We start from the raw sequence: 26,389 nt of genomic DNA on the forward strand, positions 1-26,389 counted from the left end.
AATATCATTGAATACCATGTTCAAATATAATGTTTACACACACAAAACAAATATAAGTGAATATAATTATATATGTAATTCCAAGCCCGAGCCAGATAACCTCATTAAGAAAATGGTAAATAAAGAGTTAAATAATAGAGTTACCGTAAATAAAAGACACACACGCACACACAATCTGCGAAAAACACAATATCTGTTTAATTTTGTAAAACTTTATAAGGGTATGTTTCCACAGTCAGTGAACGCTGTGGATTGGACGCTGCGTACAGCCGCAGCGTCCAATCGGCAGCGGCCAGATGTTCCAGCATAGTGGAGGGGATTTTATGAAATCCCATCTCCACTATGTGTGCAGGGACACCCGTGTCTTCCCTGCATAAACGGACATGCGGCGCGTCTTTCTGGACCGCAGCATGTCAATTTGTCAACTGAGCGTCCCTGCAAGATAAATATCACAGTCCAATGTTTAGGATGCGGTGATTCCGTATGGTTCAAAGGACACATGCGGGATCACCGTGCGTACAAAAGCCAGTAGCACTTTGGGCGGAGCTGCTTCCAAAGCGCTGCCAATACTGACCGACGGAGCAGTGGATTCCGTTTTTCGAAACTGAGCATACCTGGAAGAATTTCTATTCCTTTAATTTAACACATTTTTCCATTCAGGGAATTTCTCTCACACTCACTCACTCACTCACTCACTCACTCTCCACTCTCCACTCTCTCTCTCTCTTCCCTTAAATTCCTGCTGCAGGATCCCTTAAAAAAACGGATCCAGTGCATCAGTTTTTTACAATCTGCACAGGATCCGTTTTTTCAAGCCTGACGGACTGTGACTCATTCTAAAAAACTGATTTGTGAAAGAGGCCTTATAGATGCACCAATTCTTGCACTTAGCCTCAATCTTCCCACTTGCCCTGTAGAGGTGGCAAGTGGGGTAATATTTGTGGGGTTGATGTCACCTTTGTATTGTCAGGTGACATCAAGCACACGGATTAGTAATGGAGAATAGTCTATAGGGCACCTAATCCATTTCTAATCCTATAGTTGTATGGGAAATAAAGACTCGGACAGAATAAAATCCTTTATTAATTTTTATTAACCATACTTACTGCATCGCCTAACCCCCGAATCCCTCGATCTCCTGCAACAAAAATAAAATAATAAACCAACACAAATACTCCCTGTCTTCCGTAGTCCATTTAATAACGAGTGTCCCACGACGATCTCCCGTGTAGAACAGTCACATCGGGAGATGTGACCACTCTACCTGGCCTCCGGCGATACACTGAGAGTTCACCGGAGTTCGTGCTCTCACTTACGGCACTGCTGTGTGAGAATTCTCTCACACAGCGGTGCCGCAAGTGAGAGCATGGACTCCGGTGAACTTTCTCACGGCGTAGTGATACACGGACAGGAGGTGATCCTCCCGCAGTGTATCACCTTGAGCCATGTAGAGAGTTCACAGTTCCCGATGTGAGTGTTCTACGCGTGAGATTGCCAAGGGACACTTGTTGTTAAGTGGACTACGGCGGAAAGGTAAATATATGATGGTTTATTATTTTATTTTTATTGCAGGAGATTGAGGGCATTTGGGAATTCGATGTTTGGTGAGTATGAATGTATTTTTTTAATTGAACACAGTTGCCGGATGATGGGACCATCATTGGCTCGTGTTGCCACAGTTATATGTGACAACAGACATAGCTGGATGGGAGTAGTAGTCCCATCAGACGATGCCTGGCTACACACACCTGCAGACACCCGCATACATAGAGACACACAGACACCCGCACACACACAGACACCCGTACATATTCTCCATCCACACACACATTCTCCGCCCACACTCTCTTCCTCCTTCCTTTCTGCAACATTTTTGGCACGCAAATCCGCAGCTAATCAGCAGACTTTTTTACATCTGCGGTTTAGCTGTGGATTTGACTGACTCAATGGAAGTCAATGGGTGCAGAAACGCTGCAGATCCGCAAAACAAATTGACATGTTGTAGAAAATAAAACGCTGAAAATCAAAGCAGAATTTTCCCCAGCATGTGCACACCAGTTCTGGATTTGGTGCAAATCTGCGTGTAAAAAATGCTGCGGATCTGCAACAAAATCTGCAACATGTGCAACATAGCCTTATACATGGAAGACAATAATAACACTTTAGGAAGTAAACTCTTGAGTTTCGTCTAGTGTCAGGTTGAATATTGTGTTTCAAACCTACACTGATGAGAAAAAGGTAACAATGATTTGAACTTGTGACTTTCAGGCTCCTTTTATCATTATCCATTTCTGCTTTGATCATGAGACTACCATCATTTTAGTGATAATTATCTTGGATATCTCGTACTTAAATTTGACTTGCAACTTTTTAGCATATGATTACCATATATACTCGAGTATAAGCCGGCCCGAGTATAAGCCGACCCCCCCTAATTTTGCCACAAAAAACTGGGAAAACTTAATGACTCGAGTATAAGCCTAGGGTGGAAAATGCAGCAGCTACTGGTAAATGTCAAAAGTAAAAATAGATACCAATAAAAGTAAAATTAATTGAGACATCAGTAGGTTGTGTTATTGAATATCCATATTGAATCAGGAGCCCCATATAATCCTCCATACAGTTCATGAAGGGCCCCATATAATGCTCCATACAAAATACGCCCCATATAATGCTCCATAAAGTTTATGATGGCCCCATAAGATGCTCCATATTAAAATATGCCCCATATAATCTTGCATAAAGGTTAATAATGGCCCCATAAGATGCTCCATAGAGACATTTGCCCAATATAATGCTGCACAAACCTTGATTATAGCCCCATAAGATGCTCCTTACAGACACTTGCCCCATATAGTGCTGCACAAACATTAATTATGGCCCCATGAGATGCTCCATAAAGATATTTGCGCCATATAGTGCTGCACAAACGTTGATTATGGCCCCATAAAGATATTTGCGCCATATTGTACTGCACAAACGTTGATTATGGCCCCATAAGATGCTTCATACAGACACTTGCCCCATTTGCTGTTGCTGCGATAAAAAAAAAAAAAAAAAAAAAATCACATACTCACCTCTTGTCGCTCAGGCACTTTCAATATTCACCTGACTTCGTTCCAGCGCCACTCCATCTTCAGCGTGTTCTGCACTGACGTTCAGGCAGAGGGCGTGCACTAACCACGTCCTCTGACCTGAGGGTCACTGCAGAAGACGCTGAAGACAAAGCGGCGCCGGAACGAGGAGCAGGTGAATATCGCGCAGCGCAGCGCTACCCTCCCCGTTATACTCACCTGCTCCTGGCGTGGTGCAGTCCCTGCTTCCCCGGCGCCGCAGGTTCTTCCTGTATTGAGCGGTCATATGGTACTGCTCATTACAGTAATGAATACGCGGCTCCACCCCTATGGGAGTGGAGTCGGGTCCATATTCATTACTGTAATGAGCAGTACCATGTGACCGCTCAGTACAGGAAGAAGCTGCGGCGCCGGGGAAGCAGGGATGTGCAGGGACCACGCCAGGAGCAGGTGAGTATTATTAGACAGCCCCCGCTCCCCCTCCCCTGCCGACCCATGGGTATGACTTGAGTGTAAGCCAAGAGAAGGACTTTCAACCCCAAAAAATGGGCTGAAAATCTCGGCTTATACTCAAGTGTATACGGTAGTTATGCAGATTCTTGTCATGGTATTGCGTTGTTACTGTTTTGCTCCTAAAGAGCTAAATTTTAATTTGTATTATTTTGTAAATTCACCTTTTGACTTTCAACACTGCCTGAGTCCTTCTGGGCATGATTTCGATCATATTCAAGCATGTCTCTACCAAAATCTGATCCCAGGTCTCTCCTAGACATTCCCTAAGTTGGTGCATATTGGTCGACTCACTTGAGTATGTATACAGCTTTTTTTCCTACTTCATTGTTATTGAACCATTTCTTCTCCAATCTCGACATATGCTTCATGTTGTTGTCCTGCTGGAACACTATGTTCTTTTCATACCCAATCCCTTAGTCACATTTATGCATGAAATAGCCAAGATGATTGTCTATAAAATGATGGTAATCTCACAGTCAAAGTTATAGTGGCTGGTGAGATACAGAGCCTGAAAGTCAAAAGTTCTAAACATTGATTTATTTTTCTCACTTATACTGCGCCATTCATTCCACAGGGCTTTATTATCATCGCTGTCCCCATTGGGGCTCCCCATCTAAGTTCCCTATCTGTATGTCATTGAAATGTGGGAGGAAACTGGAGAACATGGAGGAAACCCACACAAACACGGGGAGAACATACAAACTCCTTGCAGATTAGGTCCTTGGTGGGATTTGAACACAGGACCCCAGCGCTGCAAGGCTGTAGTGCTAACCACTGAGCCACCATGACATTTTTACCCTTTTGCTCGTCCGTGAATGTTCATGCAATTTATCGTCTTCAGGAACCAATTTATGTGTCAATATTCATATGTTTTATTATTTTTTACATTAATATTAACTTCAGATACATCATCTATTTTAGCTACTGAAAGCATGGGGTGCTCACGTGACTGCCGTTTGTTCTGGAAACGCCTTTACCCTGATGAAAGATCTGGGAGCTGATGACATAATTGACTATACTGTAGCGAGGTTACAGGACCAGTTAAAGACAAGGGATCTGTAAGTTTTATACTTAATTCTAATTTCCGAAGGGATGGATTTTTTTCAGATTCAGGTTTTCCGTTTTGTCTGTTTTTTGGATAGAAGCGTACCTCTGTCTTTAATGATAATGTGTAGATCTGTATGCTGTTTTCTTCTTCACCAAACTTCGAAACAGTGTATTACAAATATCAGTATCTGTATACGATATACAGTTATTTCATGTTCTGTAAGGAAGGTGATATGAGCTGCGTGGAGCAAATGCTGTGGATTGGACGCTGCTTTCATCCAATCTGAAGCGGCCAGATGTTACAGCATAGTGGATGGGATTTTATGAAATCCCATCTCCACTATGCGTACAGGGACTCCTCCGGCATCCTGCGTATACAAACATGCGGCACGTCTTTCTAGACTGCAGCATGTCTATTTATCTTCTCGTGACGCTCAGTCTCCGCAAGATAAATATCACCGTCCTATGTATAGGATGTGGTGATTCCGCATGGTTCTATGAACACATGCAGAATCACCGCGCGTACAAAAGCCAGCAGCGCTTTGGACGGAGCTGCATCCAAAGCGCTGCCGATATGGACTGTGGAAACATACCCTAAGAGTTAGCAACTTCTCTTTTAGCCCAACAAAAGACTACTAATTTCCTTCAGTTCCAGAGACATCTTTGGATAATTTTTCCAGTTGTTGCCCCATAGACCAGTACTGCTTAGAGGAAGCAACATAAAAGTGTTATTCCCATCTTCTTTGATGGATATTTTCGGATAGTGCTTGTAAATACAATCACTTTTGGAATTTACTGCTTATTACAATTTGCATTGATTCTTGAAGTATTTTGTTTACAGCTGTTACTTAGGAGACTGACCACTGCTGCATGTATGCACTGTGCTGACGCTGGCTGGGAATAGAAGGTTACAGCACTCTCCAGCCATCCTGGGCAGCTTTAAATCAGTGCTTACAAGTTGAATAGGAAAAAGCTTGGAAGCACTGCACATGTCTAGCAACAGTGGTCGGTCTCCAAGGAAACAATCTGTAAAGAAATAGTGTTATCTCAGCAACGGCTGAAAATGTGAACGAGCAGTAATTTGCACATTTTCTTATATTTACAAGCACAATCTAAAATGCCAGTTCATGATCATGGGAATAAACCTTTAAGCCACAGGTCCAACATGTATCCCACACTGTGAACTGCACCCCAGTAACTTTTATAGGGATACGTTTAAGAATCATACTCAGTCGCCCATGTGCAGTGTCTGCACCCTCTGTCAATTCTCCATGACTCCTATTTACAGCTTAGCAGTGTAGTCCTACCAAGAAATAGAATTTGCAACTGTCTGCCTGTCTAAAGGGTATGATTATGCTCCTGATTTATCTTTACAAAGATAGCCAATATGCATGAATTTCAATTTCTGTTGAGCTTGATTCAATCCCTGTGCCTTTGTCTCCTCAACATCACAAGCGTCAATGGGCAGTCAAGGACAGTTTCATTTGACAGTTCCAGTGGCTCTCCCAGTCAAAAGCAGATTTTATATTTGCAGCTGTAATCTTCAGTGCATTGAAAAAGGATTCGTACCCTGTGTGACGAACGTGAACGATCCACACCTCGCCACCCTGCCTGACATGAATATTCAGTGGGATCACGTGGTAAGGTCTCTCCACTTGTACCAACGTGATGTTCTGCACCCCTTGGGGACACATAAGGTCAGCTTGGCACGGTTTTACACAGACACCCCCCCCCATCCACATGGGCCCAGGGAGGCACGGGAAGTGAGATAAGGTGGCCCATGCAATCACTGACATGGCACCACACTTGCCCACAACCCTGACAGGCTGAGAGGCCGGCCCCTTTCACTAGTACCAGTGAAACAGAACCTTTTCAGCCCGGTAGGACTGCCACCAGTTCCTCATTCGAAATATGCCTGGTCTGTTAACAGGGTTATATCAGGTCAGGAACCAGACCCCAGTAGCACGTGAGATTAGGCCGAGAAACATACACGTGGAATCGTGGATCGACATAAAAGAGCAGCCCAAGGTTAAATGATATATTTAATCGCCTAAAGGTCATACTAGACAATACACTATATATACACAATGGTTATACATATATAATAGTCAGATATGCAAATACAATAGTAGGACAAAGGGTATATGCAGAACATATGGTCAGTTACCAGTTAGATGAAAGGCCTGGCTTGCAGGGGACAGGCTGCCACATGGGAGGCTTGTGGTCCCCTTTGTGTGTGACTTCTCCTAACAGGATGAGTCTTTGTGACCTCCCAGAAAAATAGCACTAGGATATGTTTCACACAAGCATTAACCCTCTGGTTCACTCCCCTCCTGCCCTCTGAGCTGAACTTACTGTAAATCCCCTCTCCTGGAGGTTTGGAGATAAATCTCCCAAAACATATGAAAGATCATAACTCCTTTCTGGGCAGTCCTAGAGCAGCGGTTCTGGCGCCATCGGATCCGACCGGGCCCCTGCTACCCATAGAGCTAAAACTCAGTTTTGCTACCTAGCTTCTTCTGTCTGTTCTATGTGCCTCCTCCTCCTTGCGTGTTAGAATGGCTTGATACCCAGACGGGCGCTTGTCCTGTTCTGGGGATCTCGTAAATATACACGATGTACAACTAGGACGTATACCATTTCCATAACTCCTTTATGAATTCCTATCTAGATGAACAAATGACTCAGGCCACATGGCTTATCATCTGGTGCAGCCCGCAGCTACTTTGCCACTTTTTACAATGTAGAATAGCGGGTGCTTGAACAAGACGCAGTAATGCCATAGACCGGTGAAATAAACAAGTGTGAGCTGCGCACGTCCGACCTCCGACCAGCAGAGGGCACGCTGCACAGTGGGGCATGGTCCGCGCCATTGTCTGCGCCGTCGTGCAGGAGAGGAGTATCCTGGGGGCTGCGGAGAGGACCGGCTGTCCGGAGGAAGCGGAGCACTGCCAGGAGATTAACACTCAGCTTTAGCCGGTAAAATGAGGGAGACTGCCCGTTCTACATCTCGTGTCACTGGGGGGCATTCAGGGTGGCACATGCAGGTGGCATAATGGCTGGATATGATTGGTGGCATGTTACGTGTGGTGGGCACTGAGAATGGCACATGCTTCTTACATAAGGAGAAGTGGCTATTCAGGGGGGCACAAGCATCTACCCCCCACCATGCCACATTTGTGTGCGCCACCCTCAGTGCCCACCTCGTGTGACATACTGCATAATGAGGAGGTGGGGGCATGAGATGTCAGATGGGCACTGAGGTTGGCAAACCATGCCAGTGTTTACATGATGATAGATGTATCCTGCAATGAGATGGGCACTAGGGGTGGCACCTGCAGCCATGTCTCACAATGTACGTGCCACTCTAAATGCCCACCTCATGTAACGTTACATACAGAGGGAGTGGATTGCTGAAATCCTACAGTGAATTGGCACAGAGTGGCAAACACTTTTTACCATGTAATATGTTTGTTCCACCCTCAGTGCCCATCTAATGTATAATGAGTGGTGGATGTGGTAATATTGTATATGCCACCCTCAGTGCCAATATCACAGCATATCATATAATGAGGGCTGGATGTAGTGTCATGTAACCTGAGAAGGGCACTGTATGGCACCTACATTTTTCATGGTGAGTAGTGTTGGTGTATGCCGCTCTCTATGCCCATCTCATGTAACCTATAGTCAGATCCAGGTCTTATGTGATGTTACGTGAGATGGTCATTGAGGGGTGGCGCACACATATTAGATAAGGGGCATTGTGGGGGGCACATACATGCTTATTGCTGTGAGCAGTTCTTTTCAAAACTTTCTATCACAAAGTGTCGATGTCGCTAAAGACTGACTGATGCAAACTTAGAAAACCAGTTGTGAGTAGCAATATCATTAATACCTCCCAACATCGCACGCCTCACCAAAGAGAAGTCATTTCAGCCAACACATTAGGTGAGAGTTATTTAAATGTTTGAATAAATAGAGTTGACTAATGTTTAAGTTAATAATTGTATACTGCCCCTAAACGCGATAATAACATTCGAAATGGCCGTTGTCAGAAAAAAGGTTCCCCACCCCTGGCTTAGAGCTCCAGGGGGTCCTCCTGTAGAAGGTTGCATGCCAGCTAGCTAGTGGGGGTGTGTGAATCCCTTTGATTGAAACCGGCCAGGTGTTATGTTATCACAGCATGTGCTGAAGGGATTTTTTATAATTCTGTTCCAAATAGGATACAGAAGATTGAAATGGAATTATGTCTCCAATATTCTTCACACCCTGTGAACTTTTCCTAATTTTTTTTCAATGGGATTTAGGTTTGGACTGTGACTGGGCCAATCACACACAAATATGCTTTTGATCTAAACCTTTCCATTGTAGCTCTGGAAGTATGTTTTAGGTCATTGTCCTGCTGGAAGGTGAACCTACACCCCAATCTCAAGTCTTATGCAGCCTCCGATGGCTTTTCTTCCAGGATTGCTTGATATTTAGCTCCATTCATCTTCACATCAGCTATGTCCAGCTTTGCTGTCCTTGCTGAAGAAAAGCATCCTGACAGCCTAGTGCTGCTTCCATCATGTTTGCTGGTGGGGATGGTGTTTTCAGCGTGTGTGTTAGTTTCCCTCCATACTTAGCATTTTGCATTTAGCACCAAAAGTTCTACTTTGATCTCATCTGACCAAAGCACCTTCTTACATATGACATGTAGGGGACACAGCTGAGAGTAGAGTAGAACTTACACAGCTGAGACCAGAGTAGAATTTTTGTTGCTAAATGCAATGTGTGGCAAAAAACCATGCACATCACCCTGAAAACACCATCCCCACCATTAAACATGCTGTAGCCAGCATCATGCTGTCGGGATACTTTTCTTCAGCAGGGACAGGGAAGCTGATCAGAGTTGTTGGAAAAATGAACGAGCTAAATACAGGGCAATCCTGGATGAAAATCTGTTAGAGGCTTTAATAGACTTGAGACTGGACAATAGGTTCATCTTCCAGCAGGACAACAACCCTAAATATACTGCCAGAGCTGAAATGGAATGGTTTAGATCAAAGCATAGTCACAGTAGACTTAAATCCCATTGAGAATCTGTGGCAAGACTTTGCTGTCCACAGACGCTCTCCATCCAATCTCACTGAGCCAAAGCATTGACTCAGGGGGCACTGAATACAAATGCACGTCACAATTTTCAGAATTATATTTTTAAAATATTTTGAAAATCCTGCATCATTTTTCTTACACTTGCTACTTGGTCTTCTATATCACATAAAATCCCAATAAAATACATTTAAGCTTGTGGGTGTGACCTGAAAAAAATGTGGACAAGTTCACGGGGTATGAATACATTTTCAAGGCACTGTAGATGCTCACTATAATAAGGCCATAGTGTTCAATGTCCAAATTAGTGGGAATTCCAAGGGTATGTTCACACTTAGTTTTTCTTTTTCTTTTTTTTTTTTTTTTTAATTTTCAGAGCAATAACTCTTCAATTAAACAATTTCTAAGAAAACACCGCAAAGGGGGAAAAAAAACCTCAGTGCGAACACACCCTAAGGCTATGTTCACATGTTGCGATTTTTATGTGTTTTTTTTTTCTGCAGGCAAAACCTGCTCTTTTGGCAGTAAGAATCTTGCCTCAAAAAAGCAGGTTTTGCTTAGGTTATTTTGCTGCGTTTTTGTCATGGTACATTTGGCTCTTGCGCATGCTGATAAAGTTTAGTGCATATAAAAAAATATATATATTCTACTTCATCAGGTTTTGGTACAAAAAACACAGCAAACACTGATACCTGCATTTTGTTACAGCGTTTTTGCACCACCCATTGCTTTCAATGGATAAAAAATGCTGAAAAAACGCTTAAAGAAATGAGATGCTGCATTTGGCAAAATCAAGGTATTGCACAAAATACTGAGGACAAAAAAACAAGCTGCGTGCATGAGATTTTTGAGACTCGTACACTATGCTGGTACTGTGAAACGCAGCTGAAATTTTTTTTATTAAAAAAACGCAACGTGTGAACAAAGCCTAGGAGTGTATGCACATGGAGTTTTTGATGTGAGTAGAAAACATTTGGAAGTTGCTTCATTGCAGGGCTTTTTTAATTCCTGAAGCAGATTTGAAAAGTTTTTGAAGCTTTTTTTTTTACATTTACATCAGTATTTGCAGGCCAAAACCAGGAGTGGAACAATCAGAGGAAAAGTATAATAGAAACACGTCACCGCTTCTGTATTTATCACCCACTCCTGGTTTTAGCTTACAAATACTGATGTAAAATACTGACCAAATCCTGAACGTGTGCACATGGCCTTACAGGGAGCAGAGTGGGAACCTGCCTCGGATCTGGCATCTTAGACATGGACCCCTCTAACTATACTAAATATGTTGCAGCGTTTGAGTAAAATGTACAGTCATATTCAGGAAAGAATATTATATTCCATTTTTATAGAAATTGTCTGTTTATTCTTTAGGAGCCAAATGTTCTGTTAGGACAATCGGTAAGGCGGTTAATGCAAAAGACATTCATTAGCCCCTTGTTTGCTGCAGGCAAATACATGTTCTCATTAGTGAAGAATATGACTGTCTGGTCTGCTGACAAATACTAGTGCAAAGCAAATCGGTTTGTATATTTACCCCTATGCCATGGTCCTATCCCACGTGCGCTGCGACATGGAAATCAGAGCTTAACTGGCTTTTCCTACCTACTTACTTGAATGATTTGACTGTGTCATGGTCTTCCTTCCACATACTCATTGTAGCATCACAAACCCAGAAATGAATGAATTATTTTAGCTGATTGTATGCGAAATTGTAAACTAACTGTAGATGCCTCAGCCATACAGGGATCCCTTTCTTGGGAATTTTACCTTTTAGGCTATGTTCATATGCAACGGTTTTCGTTTTTTTGCAACGTTTTTGTACCAATTAGCAGCTGCTTTCTACAGTAGCTTTTGGTGAATAATACAAACTTTATTACATATGTACTGTGGACAAAGCACAAATGTAATCCGCACCCAGAAACCGCCATGTAAACGCTGAAAAGCGGACTGGACGTTTTCTATCCAGTGTTTTTACTGCCGTGATATCAGGTTTTGGGTGCAGAATAAACCGCTGCTTGTGAACATGGCCTTAAGGTACCTTCACACTAAACGACTTTGCAACGATAGCGATCCGTGACGTTGCAGCGTCCTGGATAGCGATATCGTTGTGTTTGACACGCAGCAGCGATCTGGATCCTGCTTTGATATCGCTGGTCAGAGCTAGAAGTCCAGAACTTTATTTGGTCGTCAGATCGGCTTGTATCGTCGTGTTTGACAGCAAAAGCAACGATGCCAGCAATGTTTTACAATGGTAACCAGGGTAAATATCGGGTTACTAAGTGCAGGGCCGCGCTTAGTAACCCGATATTTACCCTGGATACCATTGTAAATGTAAAAAAAAAAAACAGTACATACTCACTTTCTGATGTCCGTCAGGTCCCTGGCCGTCTGCTTCCCGCACTGACTGTGAGCGCCGGCCAGCCGTAAAGCACAGCACAGCGGTGACGTCACCGCTGTGCTCTGCTTTTACTTTACGGCCGGCCGGAGCTCACAGTCAGTGCGGGAAGCAGACGGCCAGGGACCACTGCTGTGCTCTGCTTTTACTTTACGGCCGGCCGGAGCTCACAGTCAGTGCGGGAAGCAGACGGCCAGGGACCTGACGGACATCAGAAGGTGAGTATGTACTGTTTTTTTTTTTTTACATTTACAATGGTAACCAGGGTAAACATCGGGTTACTAAGCGCGGCCCTGCGCTTAGTAACCCGATGTTTACCCTGGTTACCCGGGGACTTCGGCATCGTTGGTCGCTGGAGAGCTGTCTGTGTGACAGCTCTCCAGCGACCACACAGCGACGCTGCAGCGATCGGCATCGTTGTCGATATCGCTGCAGCGTCGCTTAATGTGACGGTACCTTTAGAACGAGCTGAGTGGATGAGATAAATAGATAATATTTTGAGTCTGGTGAAAAGTTCTCCTTTAAAATGTTTTAGGAGCTGCAATGTTTCTTTATTAGGTAATTTCATTTTTTATTTAGGTAAGGCAGCGTTCTTTTGCAAATAATGATACTAACACATGTCAATATTGGTTTGACATCCAGCCATCTCTGTGCAGCATGTTCAACTTGGCGTACATTGGACTGCACTTGGATGACGTACAACTGCAGTCTGATGTTTTGCGCACACCCATAGACTTGAATGGGTGCAGGCCATCCAATATACACTTTTTTTTTTTCTAATGCCGACTCACTGCCCCACAGTATAACATTGAAGCGAGTGCTATGCGATTTATACGCTGGTTACGTGACAGTGTGAGCAAGCCGTAAAGAAGAGCGCTAAAAGAAAATGTGTTTTCCTGTAAGTACCAAACTTGGACCTCATTCAAACAACACATTTTTTCACCTACGAGGAAAAATTTACCAAGTTTCATCAGTGATTTTCATCAGACACTATTTTTTTTTAGAACAGCCCAATGATCATTTTTTGTTATTTTCTGTAAAGTAGTTAAATATTATATACATTTCTCTTTGTTTGGAATTAGAAACAGAATGCAGTGCTCCCAATGCATGGAAATAAAGACTAGTATAAAGATTTTGATTAACTCATGTTTTTGAATACACTGCTATTCTGTATATAACCAAAAAAAAGGAATTGGCCAATTGATGTGCTAAGTATTTTCAATTTTTCACATTTTCTTGATCAGTAATGCAATTCCAAATTTCATATATTTTATGTGTGTATGCTATAGCGCTACAGAGTTCTATTTTATTTGTTGGTTATTTATGGCGATGGCTACTCTTAGTAAGCACTTGTTCACACCTGTTTTCTGTTTCGATGTGTCAGTCAATCTTTTGATATTTGTGTACTACCCTGTAGACTATCATAGGCAAAAGTTTATTCATCAGAAATACTAATAGCACTTGTATGAGAAATACTGACTTCTGAATGAGGACTTGGGGGTAGAGGCTTTCTTCTGGACTTGGGAGAATCCGGCCTCTAAACGTGTTAAAAGTTAGTGAGACTTACTTATGATCGTCTAAAAGGCAGCCCAAGTACTATCCATCTGGCCTAGTGGATGACAAAGTTTCTCTACTTTGTCCACCTCTGTAATTGTAAATCAATCCTATAAATTGCATACCATACCATTATGTTAGCGCAGTGCCAGCACCCCTGCATGTGTCTCCTTCTTCCTCCTTGCTGGTGTGTTTTACTTACCCGTACGCGCTTACTCGTCGCTTTGTTTCCTCCCAGGACCTGCACACAGCACGCAGGTCTCCTAGAAGTGTGCTTAGAGTGCACCCTTCAGGCCTTTTAAAGGGCCAGCATGTGCTGCTAAAATGTCATCAGCCAATAGCTGGGAAATGTCTGATATTATATATTGGGAGGTGCCTTAGCAACTTCAGTTATCAGTCTTTATCCTGTTAGCTAGTTGCAAGGTCCCTGTACCTGTGCTCTCAATATTTGATTCTGTCCATCCTGCCTACCTGACCCTTTCCACTTTGTCTACACCTGATCCTGCCCGTCTGGCTGTACCTAATCCTGAACCCATCCTGCTTGTGCCTAGTCCTGTTCCAGATCTGTCTGAATCCACACCTCTGTACCTGCACCAGTGATCCCGTAACTGTGGCCGCACTGTGTTCCTGTCCCAGTCCTGCAGGTGCCTGATCTGCATCTGTCTACTTGCTGCATACATTCTGCTAACCAGCTCCTGGCCAGTCCTACTTCCCTGTCCCCTTGAGGGTCAGCTGCTGTGGCATCAGGGTCCATCCTGGAGTAGTACCTGGCATCCACCACAGTTCAAGTCTAACCACATTATCAGGAGCTCTAGTGAAGAACCCGCTGTTTGCTTAGCTATGCACCTCCAGGCTCTCTCTGGACCGTGGCACAATGGTTCCACAACTACGTGCATGTAACATGTTTGCGAAGGCCATTGAACCCACTGACTCTTATCCTCCAGTATCGGACCTATACCATGAGGTGACCCGTTGATGAGATCAGCAAGATAAAATCCTATCTTAACTACGAACTATTAATGCCCACCTGGATTCTTTGACAACAGCCACCGCATCTGCTTCAGTTTAAACTGTGGCAACCTCGGCAGTGACCATTCAGTCTGCAAATCATGCTTCAAATTCTTGATCCCATATATTTGCACCATCACGTTTTGACAACAATACCGAGGTTTTATCAACCAGTTTCCCTCCGACCGAGCAAAGATAGCCTTTCAAATGTCCTAACTTGGAGAAGAGGCCCTGGCGTGGCTCAACCCCGTTGTAGGTGAGAGGAGATGCGATAATCTCAGACCTGCAGACCTTCCTGGAGGTGTTCCGCAAGGTATTTGACGAACCAGGCCGAGTTAGTTTTGCTACCTCATCCCTCTTCAGAGTTCTCCATGGCAGTCTGTTTGTAGGCCAATATGCAGTCTTTTTCCGCACTCTGGCTTCTGAACTTGGCTGGGACAACAAGACACTGTTAGCCGCTTCCTGGGAAGGATTGTCTGAAAGGATCAAGGATGAGCTAGCAAGATGAGACCTTCCTACTACACTGGACAATCTAGGTTTCCTGGCCATCCGAATCGACCTCCTGTTTCAGAAGAACTCCTGAGAAACTGTGTGCGAAAGAAAACCGCTTCCTCTTGTCCCGTCCTTCCAAAGCCCACTCACTCCTTAGCCTACTGCTCCCACACCATCTCTTGAATCTATGCAAGTAGACAACGTGGAGCTGGCTCAGCAACGGCAAGAGATTCATCGAGCCAACAGCTTGTGTTTCTCTTGTGGAGAAACCGGTCATCTCATTCTCTCGTGTCCCAAGAAGTCGAAAAACTCCCAAGCCTAGAGCCTTTAAGAGAGGCTACCCTGGGTGAGTGCAATTCCTCTCCGCCATTGATCTTGACTGTATGATTGACTTGTGGAGGTTCCCGATTTGTTGAGACAGCATATCTGGATTCCGGTGCAACAGGGAACTTCATACTGCATGCAGTGGTAGATTGCTACCAGATCCCTGTTTGACAACAACTCCAAAATCCGTTGCTGGTGTCCTCTGTCTATGGGAAGCACATATCAGTAGCCATTCGGGTGGTCACTGAGCAGGTGGAGCTTTGGATAGGAATGCAGCACGCTGAGTAGATCGCCTTTTATGTGCTTCCTAGACCTGTCTCACCTGCTTCTTTTGGATCCTCCATGGCTCCGCATGCATGAACTCATCCTTGACTGGAGATCTGTAGTGGTGCTTCGTTGGGGTCATTCTTGTCATGAGAAGTGTCTTGCACCTATATAACTGGCCCAGCTACCGGTAGCACCATCTTCTCTGTCGGGATTACCAACTGACTACTGGTAATATGCGGATGTCTGTGACAAGAAAGAAGCAGAGACTTTCCCTCCACATAGGCTGTACGACAGCCCTATAGACCTGCTTCCGGGATACTCACCTCCACAAAGCCATATTTACCCCCTGTCCCAGGTGGAGACTCTAGCCATGTCTTAGTATGTTAAGGAGAATTTGGCTAGGGGGTTTCAATCAGAAGTCTGCATCTCCAGCTTGAGACTGCTTCCTTTTTGTAAAGAAAAAGGATGGGACCCTCCAACCTTGCATTGATTGTAGGGGTCTCAATCAGGTCATTGATAAGTATCTGTTGCCGTCGATTCCGGAGTTGTTCAGCCGCCTCTGAGGTGTTAGGATCTTTACCAAACTGAATCTGTGAGGAGCATACAATCTCATCCAGATACATTGAGGAGATGAGTGGAAGATGGCTTTCATCACCCGGGACGGAGATTATGAATACAGAGTTATGCCATTTGGACTCAGCAATGCCCCAGCTGTCTTCCAAGAATTTTTGAACGATATCTTTCTAGATCTCCTGTATGTTTGTCGTGATCTACCTGGACGATATCTTGATCTTCTCTCCAGATCTGCCCTTGCATAGGCAGAACGTTCACCAAGCCCTGCAGTGACTTGGAGTGAAACCCCTGTACGCTAAATTTGAGAAATGTGTGTTTGAACAGCCTTCTCTGCTTTTCCTGCGTTATATAATCTCGGACTGGAGATGGATCCGGAGAAGTTGTCTTCCTTCCTCAAGTGGCCGCGTCCTGACTCTGTTAAACCTATCCAGCGTTTCCTAGGATTCGCCAAGTACTACCAACAATTCATTCCGCATTTTTTGTCCTGGACCGCTCTACTCTTCTCCATAATCCATAAGGGCGCCGATCCGAAGATAAGGACTCCAGAGGCTGAGAACGCTTTTTCTTTCCCTGAAACAAGTCTTCTCTGCTCCAGTATTAGATCGACCATAAGTGAATAAACTATTCTTTCTAGAAGTAGATACTTCATCTTATGGGGTAGAGCAGTTCTTACTAAGAAGTTCCATTTCGGCCTCATAGTGACCTGTGGTGTCTACCTTGGAGCGCAACTACTTAATTGGCGACAGACTTGTTAGCAATCAAGATGGCTCTAGAGGAGTAGGTATACCTTCTGGAGAGAGCAGTTCATCCAGTGATTTATACCGACCTTGAGAACCTGGCCTATCTGCAGTCCGTGCAAATACTAAACCCATGCCAGGAAGGATGGCTGTTATTCTTTGCCCGTTTTGATTTGTTCTGCATCTCCGGCCATTTGACAAAAACATCAAGGCTGATGCACTTTCCCGCTCCTTCCTTCCCACTGACCAAGAGGAGGAACCTCAACTCATCATTGAGCCATCCAAGCCACATGGCTACTGTGGCTCCAGTAAACCTGTCCCAAATTCTGCCTGGTATCAGAATCAGACAAGAGGCGAGTTCTGCAATGCAGCCACTCCTCCAAGGAGGACGGTCATTCTGGGCAGAAAAAGACTTTGCAGCTCATATATCGTCAATACAGGTGGTCTACCATGCGTAAGGAAATCATGGATTTCCTTTCCTCCTGCCCTTGCTAGACAACTCCCATCTGAGTGACTCCTACCACTTCCTGTGCCCTTGATGTCTTGGCAGCATATTGCCTTAGACTTTATCACAGATCTTGCTGTGTCCTTGGGCTCTTCCAGCATCTGGGTAGTGGTGGATCGTTTCTCAAAGATGGCACATTTCACCCCATTACCAGGCCTTCCGTCCGCTCTGAAACTTGCGGAGAAATTAATCCGTCACATATTCCGCCTTCACGGATTCCTTCTCCACATTGTATTTGACCGAGCTGTCCAGTTTACATTCAAACACTAGAGAGCTTTGTGCTAGCTTTTGAACTTAGTCCCGGATTTCTCGTCTGCATACCACCCTCAATCCAACGGACAAGAATAGAGAATCAATCAGATTCCAGCTAGTTTTTCTATACCACATAAGTGAATCTTCTGCGAGTTCCTCATTTTTTTTTTTTTGTTGTTTTTCGGCAACAGCCAGGACTTCCTCTTCCAGTGATGGCCGCTTCTGGCGTACCACCTGCCAATGCCCTTTCAATGGATTTCTCAAAGATATGGGAGGACATTAAAGTCACTAAAGAAAAATCGTTTGAGCGTATGAATAAGCATGCGGACAAGAAATGTTTGGATCCTCCTTTGTATCTTCCAGGGGATAAGGTGTGGCTATCTTCCAAGTACATCTGTCTCAAGATCCCATCCTACAAGTTGAGTCCTCGCTTCATTGTTCCCTTTCAAAGTCATCAAAAAATGAATGCCTTATCCTATGAGCTGAAACTGCCAGCTTGCTTACGAATACCCAATTCCTTCCACGTGTCCCCACTGAAGCCTGTCATCTTAAGTTCCTTCTTCGAGGATCCTGGTGCTACGCCTGCTCCCATTAGCCCTGAGGATGTCTTGAGGATGATGAATATCCTGGCCATGAAAAGTGTGAGAGGGAAGAACTTTTTCTTAATCGACTGGAAGGGATTTAGATCTGAAGAAAGGTATTGGGCGCCCAAAGCTTATTCTCCACTTCTTCAGAAATTTCTGGTGAGCTTGAAGAAGAAGCGCAAGGAGGGAGTACTGTTATAGCGCAGCGACGGCACCCCCTCATGCAGGGATGCTGGTGTGTTTACTTATCCGACCATGCTCTCTTGTCATTTTCTTTTCTCCCAGCCCCTGGCAGTGTGCTTAGAATGTCCCCACCTAGGTTCAAGTCTAATCACACCATCAGGGGCTCTAGTGAAGTACTAGGTTTAGTTATGTTATGCTTAGTTACGCCCCTCCAGGTTCTCTCCGTACCTCGGCACCGTGGTTCCACAACCACGTGAGTAACACATAATATGACGATGGTAACATCCAAAATCTGCACCTTTTGAAACATGACCCTGCTCATCCATGGGTGAACATGCATAAATCATGTATGTTCATTACTATCTACTTAGTAGAAATTCCCTTTCTGTAGTGATACTTAAGTTCACCTCTGCTCAGTATAAGAATGCAGGGCAATAACCCATCGGCTTGTGTAATGACCTATCTGGTGACCATGGCACGTTGCTTCCAGATACGGTAATGTTCTTATGGCAGTGGTGTCTGGTTTATATGAGCAGTCTTTTAGAAAGAAAATCTAAACTTGTATATATTTAATAAAACAAACCTTACCATCCCAAGATGAGAACAAAATAATATGGACCTTCCCATGTAGTAAGCACAGTTTATTTTTAAATAAATGTTTTATCATTACAATTTCAGATTTGATGCCATTCTTGATAACATTGGAGGAACTAGTGAAGAATTGGCAGTTCAGTTTCTAAAACCATGGTCTGGAGCAACATATGTCACCCTGGTCACCCCTTTCTTGTATAACAACGACCAGCTGGGAATAGCAGATGGCATGATGCGTACAGGTGTTACGCTGGCATCAAAAGTAATGAAGGTAATATTTCCCATTTCTGAATAATCAAAATGTAGATCTGTGCAAAGTGCTGACAAGAATATTTGCTATACAGTGAGAAAATAAGTATTTGATACACTGCCAACTTTGCAAGTTTTCCCACCTACAAAGAATGGAGAGGTCTGTAATTTTTATCATAGATACACTTTAACTGTGAGAGACAGAATCAAAAAATAAAAAACAGAAAATCAGATTGTATGATTTTTACATAATTAATTTGAATTTTATTTTATGAAAACAGTATTTGGTACAATAGAAAAACAGAACTTAATATTTGGTACAGAAACCTTTGTTTTTCAGTTGCAGAGGTCAGACGTTTCTTGCAGTTCTTCACCAAGTTTGCACACACTGCAGCAGGGATTTTGGCCCACTCCTCCATTCAGATCTTCTCCCTCCAAAGATTTTCTATTGGGTTCAAGGCTAGAGATTGGGTAGGCAACTACAGGGCCTTTAAATGCTTCTTATGGAACCACCCCTTACTTGCCCTGGCTGTGTGTTTCGGGTCATTGTCATGCTTGAAGACCCAGCCACGACCCATCTTCAATATATTGCTGAGAGAAGGAGGTTGTTGGCCAAAATCTTGCGCTACATGACCCCATCCATGCTCCCTTCAATACGGTGCAGTTTTCCTGTCCCCGTTGCAGAAAAGCACCCCAAAAGTATGATGCTTCCCCCACCATTCTTCTCGGTTTGGACGGTGTTTTGGGGCTTGTACTCATCCTTATTCTTCCTACAAACACGGCGAGTGAGTTAACACCAAAAAGTTCTATTTTGGTCTCATATGACCACATGACCTTCTCCCATGTCTCCTCTGGATCATCCAGATGGTCATTGACAAACTTCAAATGGGAATGGACATGTGCTAGCGTGAGCAGGTGGACCTTGAGGGCCCTGCAGGATTTTATTCCATGACGGCGTAGTGTGTTGCTAAGAGTAATGTTTGAGATTGTGGTCCCAGCTCTCTTCAGGTCATTGACCAGGTTCTTCCATGTATTTCTATTCTTATTCCTGACCTTTCTCAGACGCATCCTTACCCCACAAGGCGAGATACTGCATGGAACCCCAGATCGAGGAAAATTGACAGTCATCTTGTGTTTCTTCCATTTTCTAATAATTGTGCCAACAGTTGTTGCCTTCTCACCAAGCTGCTTGCCTATTGTCCTGTAGCCCTTCCCAACCTTGTGCAGGTATACAATTTTTCCCTGCTGTCCTTAGGCAGTTCTTCGGTTTTTGCCTAGGTGGAGAGGTTGGAGTGTGATTGAATGTGTGGACAGGTGTCTTGTATACAGCTAACGAGTTCAAACAGGTGCAATTAATACAGGTAATGAGTGCAGATTAGGAGGGCTTCTCAAAGAAAAACTAACAGATCTGTGGAAGCCAGAATTCTTGCTGGTTGATAGGTGATCAAATACTTATTTCATGCAATAAAATTAAATTGAATTATTTAAAAATCGTACAATATGATTTTCTGTTTTTTATTTTTAGATTTTATCTCTCACAGTTGAAATGTACATTTGATAAAAATTACAGACCTCTCCATTCTTTGTAGGTGGGAAAATCGGCAGTATATAAAATACTTATTTTCACTACTGTATGTGCACAGGTAGCATTATACCGGTTGTAGTACAACGCCTAAGATGTAGTAAGGCTCAGGCCATTTCTTTCTTTTCTAGCACTACTACAAAGGAATCCACTACCGATGGGGATTCTTTGCTCCCAGTGGTCCAACACTAGATGAAATAGGAGAGCTCGTTGACGCTGGCAAGGTACGTGGCAGTTCTTACTAGGTCATAAACCTTTATGTTGTTGTGCGGTGTTATGTCATAAAAACATATTCGTGAGGAAATACTTGATGGCGCTGAATTACAGTGCCACTGTGCAATGCGCATTCATGAGGAATGGCTCACGATTGGATGGTCGAAGGACCATGCACAAAGATATGTCAAATTGGCTGCTTCCATAGCATTTGTTTGACAACTTCATTTGTCAGTCAAACAATATGGTAAGAGTACATTCTCGTTGGTTAGTAACTAATAAACCTCCAGTGATGCCCTAATGATTCCCTATCAGAGGTTTTATAGCTTCAGTGCACAACAGAAATACCATACTTTGCCACACTTCCCCTTTCCCTGATGAAGCAGGTTTAACCAGTGAAACATATTTAGGGGGGGGGGGAGAATTAATATTTTAAACAGACAGGAGGATTAGGGATGTCTTCATTTAAGACGAGATAGATTACAGCAAATGGCAACCTGCAGGCATATATAAATCTAATAGTAAGTTTCTATGTACAGTATGTAGGAATGAGATAGTCGCTATTCCTGCATATTTTTAATTCTAAATTTTCTTTAGACTTTATGATTTTTAATAAAGGTTACATTTTAAAATTTGAATATAATGGTGTTTGAATTTGGGTTCTAGTTTGTGCTTTGCAAAATAATGATTAATTATAGATTTATTAAGTCTCCACACACTAGGGTCATTGAGAAATCTCCTAAACCAAATAGTATCTCTCCAATTCTTCCTACACTTTGCCGTCCGACTAATCCACCTGTCTCCCAGCTATTCCCCAGCCTCTCCCCTATGCCAAGCCCTTCACTGGCTTCCTATCGTCCAGAGACTCCAGTTCAAAACCCTAACCATGACATGCAAAGCCATCCACATTTGTGACCTCGTCTCCCGGTACTTACCTACACGCATCCTTCGATCCTCTCAAGACCTCCTTCTCTACTCCCCTCTCATCTCTTCTTCCCACAACCGCATACAATACTTCTCCCGTGCTTCCCTATACTCTGGAACTCTCTACCCCAACACATCAGACTCTTGCCTACCACAGAAACCTTCAAAAAGAACCTGAAGACTCACCTTTTCCGAGAAGCCTGCAGTGATCCTTAGTTTACTGAACCGCCGCACAACCAGCTCTACCCTCTCCTAGTGTATCCTCACCCAACCCCTGTAGACTGTGAGCCCTTGCGGGCAGGGTCCTCTCTCTCTCTCTGTACTTGTGTGTGCCTTGTTTTTGCTCATGTTTATTGTACTTGTCTATGTATGCCCCTCTTCACATGTAAAGCACCATGGAAAAATGGCGCTATAAAAATGTCTAATAATAAATAAAAGGTTAAAAACAACAAAGACTCCACAAAATACAGGTGCAAATGCTATAGTGGATCGGTTCTTAGTCTTCTACAGTGTTGCTTTTTAACTATTCCATACAAAGGCTTTGTAAGTGGTGGACAATTCTTTAGTTTTCAATTGTTCTGTTTATGACAGATTGCAGTTAAGTACCTTACCACCTCGGAATTATCAGCTGCAAGCGGGTGCCGGGTCTATAACATTGCCAGCACTCTTGTGCCAACTTCTGTGGAGTAGACTCAGCTTCTGCACCCACTTCGCACATCTCATTTAAGCCTCAGAACATGTTCCACACTTATTGTGTAGAGATTAAAGGAATACACCAGGCAAAACTGATACTCTGTAGCAGGTACGGACTGGGGCTGAAATTCAGCCCTGGCATTTGAAATCACACAGGCCCATGATGTCCCTGTCCCCAAGCACCAGATGAAATATATTATTAATATTACTCTGGATGGAGGAAAGGAAGATTTTCTACAAGACCAATGTTTCTAATGATACCCGTGGCCTGCTGGGGTAAGTGACGGAGTCAGCGACTTTGTGCTCCATCACAACTCTTAACAGTATAGGTATCTTGAGAACACGGATCCTGTTAACAATGTAGCAGACAAGGCAGCCCATGACCACAAAGGCCCTTCTGGCATTTGCCAGAATTGCCAGATGGCCAGTCCGGCCCTGCTCTGTAGTATGCCTACTGCAGGCCCTTGGGTCTCATTCAGATGTCTGTGTATCACAAACCAAATACGGACTGCATTGCACAGACTGACTGCAAGTCTCCTAACCTGAACTCATCAGCCTCATATATACCTATGAGGCTATTGGGTTCTGGTCAAGTGACCGATGATCTACACTCAGACCATGATAAACAGATGACTGAATTCGGCCTTAGTATTGCACTTGTACTAGAATTAACTTGTTTTAACTGGATAACTGCAGAAAAGGGGATAATTTGTTGATTAGTTGGTGTCCGACTGTTGGCACAAACACTGGTCGGTAAAAAGGGTCATTTTTATCCCCTTCGCAAAATGGTGCTGCAGCTTGGACGAAAGCCAATGATCCATTCATTCTCTATGGAGTTATCGAAAAAGATATAAGGAATGAATGGAGCAACAGGTTGGGCACCGCCACTCCCTTCTAACGAGCATTAAAATCCCCCATTATGGCGATCAGTGCGGATCCCACTGGTTGGATCCGACCAGTCAACAAATTACTACCTATACTGCGGATAAGTGGTTAACTTATTTTCAACGAACAACCCCTTTAACACTGATAACTGAGCATCCCCACATAGTGTAGACTTAATTTTATGTTGTTTATGATTTTGTGGTAGGAGAAATAGAGGAAGTAACCACCGTGTAGAGTAAACTTTGTATCATTCATTTTAATATTGCATAAACAAATGTAGATTTCTCTAATCCCTGCTCTCTGTAGACCTACGTGTTAATCCCTCTTCCCAGAACACAACAAAAGTGCCTTGTGCCAGGAATCTGATATTCTGCAGTACATAGGCTGTGACTTTATTATTTCCCTAATCTCCCCTGATCATTGTTCATTCATCCTGCACCAGGCCTTCGCCGCCTCTGCTGCCTAATACCGGAAGGACTTTCATCTGACTCAGTTGATTTTAGCAGCAGCTCAGTGTTATGTTGTCCCTCTGTATGGTCAGCCAGTGCAGGATTAGATACACAATGCGGCCGGTCAATACAAATAGTGTAATTGTGCAATGCTGGATGGAGGGGATCACCACTTTGGTATTCACGTCTGTGTTTTTTTTTTATCATTGAAAATAGTCAAATTACCGTACTTAAACAATACAAGAGCTGAAGTGATATCAATTAAACCTACTGACCTCTGGTTTGTGGTGAAAACAAATCATTTGTACCCTTATTATTATAAAAATATCAGTTTAATATTTAGATAATTACCTGGTAAAAAGGATGACCTATATAATTAATTGGATATTTAATATACAAAACATATGGATAACATTTTTATTATTTTAGGTTGTTTAATGGCCATTTGTGTTTGAAACAAATAATGGAGCAACAATGCAAATAATCTTGCAGCTACAACGAGTTTTTCGAGTTTTCCTACCTCACAACCTGGATTTTTTTTTTTTTAGGGTTTGCATGAGTTCATGTAAAGAACATGCCTCCAACTGGGAACATTTGGTTTCCTTTTTATTGTGAAGTAAACAAATGTGACAGTAACTGAAAACTTCAGTGTGCGCAGCTATTCCGCCTCCCTTTGCGGTAATTTGATGCAAGTCGCTTTGGATAAGTCTCTATGAGATTTCCACATCTTTCCACTGGGATTTTTGCCCATTCCTCAAGGCAAAACTGCTCCAGATCCTTCAAGTAAGATGGTTTCCTCTGGTGAACAGCAATCTTCAAGTCTGACCACAGATTCTCAATTGGATTAAGGTTCTGGGCTTTGACTAGGCCACTCCAAAACATTTACACGGGCTGTGTGTGTGATCGCCGCGAGGTGCAAGCTGATTCTGACAGTTGACACCCAGCACCACTCCCTGCACTTTAACCTTTTAAATGCTACAATCAAACTCGAGAGCATTTTGGGAGCAGGCAGGGGCCCTTGGATCGGAGACCCCGCGACATTATTGCATGGTCCCGATCGTTGCCATGGTGACCCAACCTCGTCATTACAACATCCCGGTCACCAGAGCTAGCAAAGTTGCTTGATCATGCTCCGCACATGATCAGCTTTGTCTGTCAGTGCAGCGCTGCTGCATTTCTATGGTATGCAAGCAATCATCCAGCAAAAAATGAAAGTCCCATAGTGGGACAAAGAAAAAAATGACAAAAAAAAAAGCTTTAAAAAATTGTACAAATATATCAAAAAATATTATACCCATAAATAAATATTTTTATGGAAAAGAAATATAAACAATAAGTACACATATTTGGTATCGCCGCACCTGGAACGACCTGACCTATCAAACTGTCCCACTACTTAACTCCTTTAGTGTACACCATAAAAAAATAAAAAACAATGCTTTATCATCATACCGTTGAACAAAAAGTGGAATAAAACGCGATCAAAAAGACGAATATAAATAAATATGGTACCGCTGAAAATGCCATCTTGTCCCTCAAAAAAAAGCAGTCCTAAAGCTCCATCAGCAAAAAAATAAAAAAACTTCGAGCTTTCAGGATAAAGCAATGCAAAAATAATTATTTTTTTCTATAAAATAATTTTTGTGTTAAAGCTACAAAACATAAAAAAATGTAAATGTGGTATCTCCGTGGTCGTACTGACCTGAAGAATAAAGCTGCCTTATCAAATTTACCACTCGCGGAATAGTATTTAAAAAAAAAAAAATCCTGAATTGCTGGTTTTCGTTCATTCTGCCTCCCAAAAATCAGAATAGAAAGTTATCAAAAAATCTCATTTGCCCGAAAATGGTACCATTAAATACGTCAACTCACAAAAAACAAGCCCTAATATGACTCTGTCGGCAGAAATATGATAAAATTATACTGTAGCTCTCAATATATGAGGATGAAAAAACTTGCATTTTTAATAAAAAGCGTCAAGCATAAAAAAACTATATAAATCTGGCATCTCTGTAATCGCAGTGTCCCAAAAAATCGTCATCGTATCACTTATACCACACGAGGAAGGGCGTAAAAAATGAATAAAACCAAATCTTCACTTGTTGTTTTTGTTCATTTTGCCTCCCAAAGATCGCAGTAAGGCTCAGCACATTTATCCTGCGCTCTACACTGAGCATGTACCCAGATTTACCCAATCTTTGAAA

The 26,389-nt window shown here is 43.1% G+C and overlaps 1 protein-coding gene across 2 annotated transcripts in view; it reads left to right on the forward strand.

Moving 5' to 3' along the window:
- The window catches only part of RTN4IP1 (reticulon 4 interacting protein 1), a 41,435-nt gene that overhangs the window by 6,097 nt on the left and 8,949 nt on the right, over positions 1-26,389 (forward strand). For both annotated transcript variants that reach the window (XM_077289632.1, XM_077289633.1), the window contains exons 6-8: positions 4,509-4,645; positions 19,278-19,461; positions 21,153-21,245. In XM_077289632.1, the coding sequence (XP_077145747.1) occupies positions 4,509-4,645; positions 19,278-19,461; positions 21,153-21,245 (414 nt within the window). The remainder of the gene's footprint in view (positions 1-4,508; positions 4,646-19,277; positions 19,462-21,152; positions 21,246-26,389) is intronic.

Source organism: Ranitomeya variabilis, chromosome 2, assembly GCF_051348905.1.
Source record: "Ranitomeya variabilis isolate aRanVar5 chromosome 2, aRanVar5.hap1, whole genome shotgun sequence".
Lineage (NCBI taxonomy): Eukaryota > Metazoa > Chordata > Amphibia > Anura > Dendrobatidae > Ranitomeya > Ranitomeya variabilis.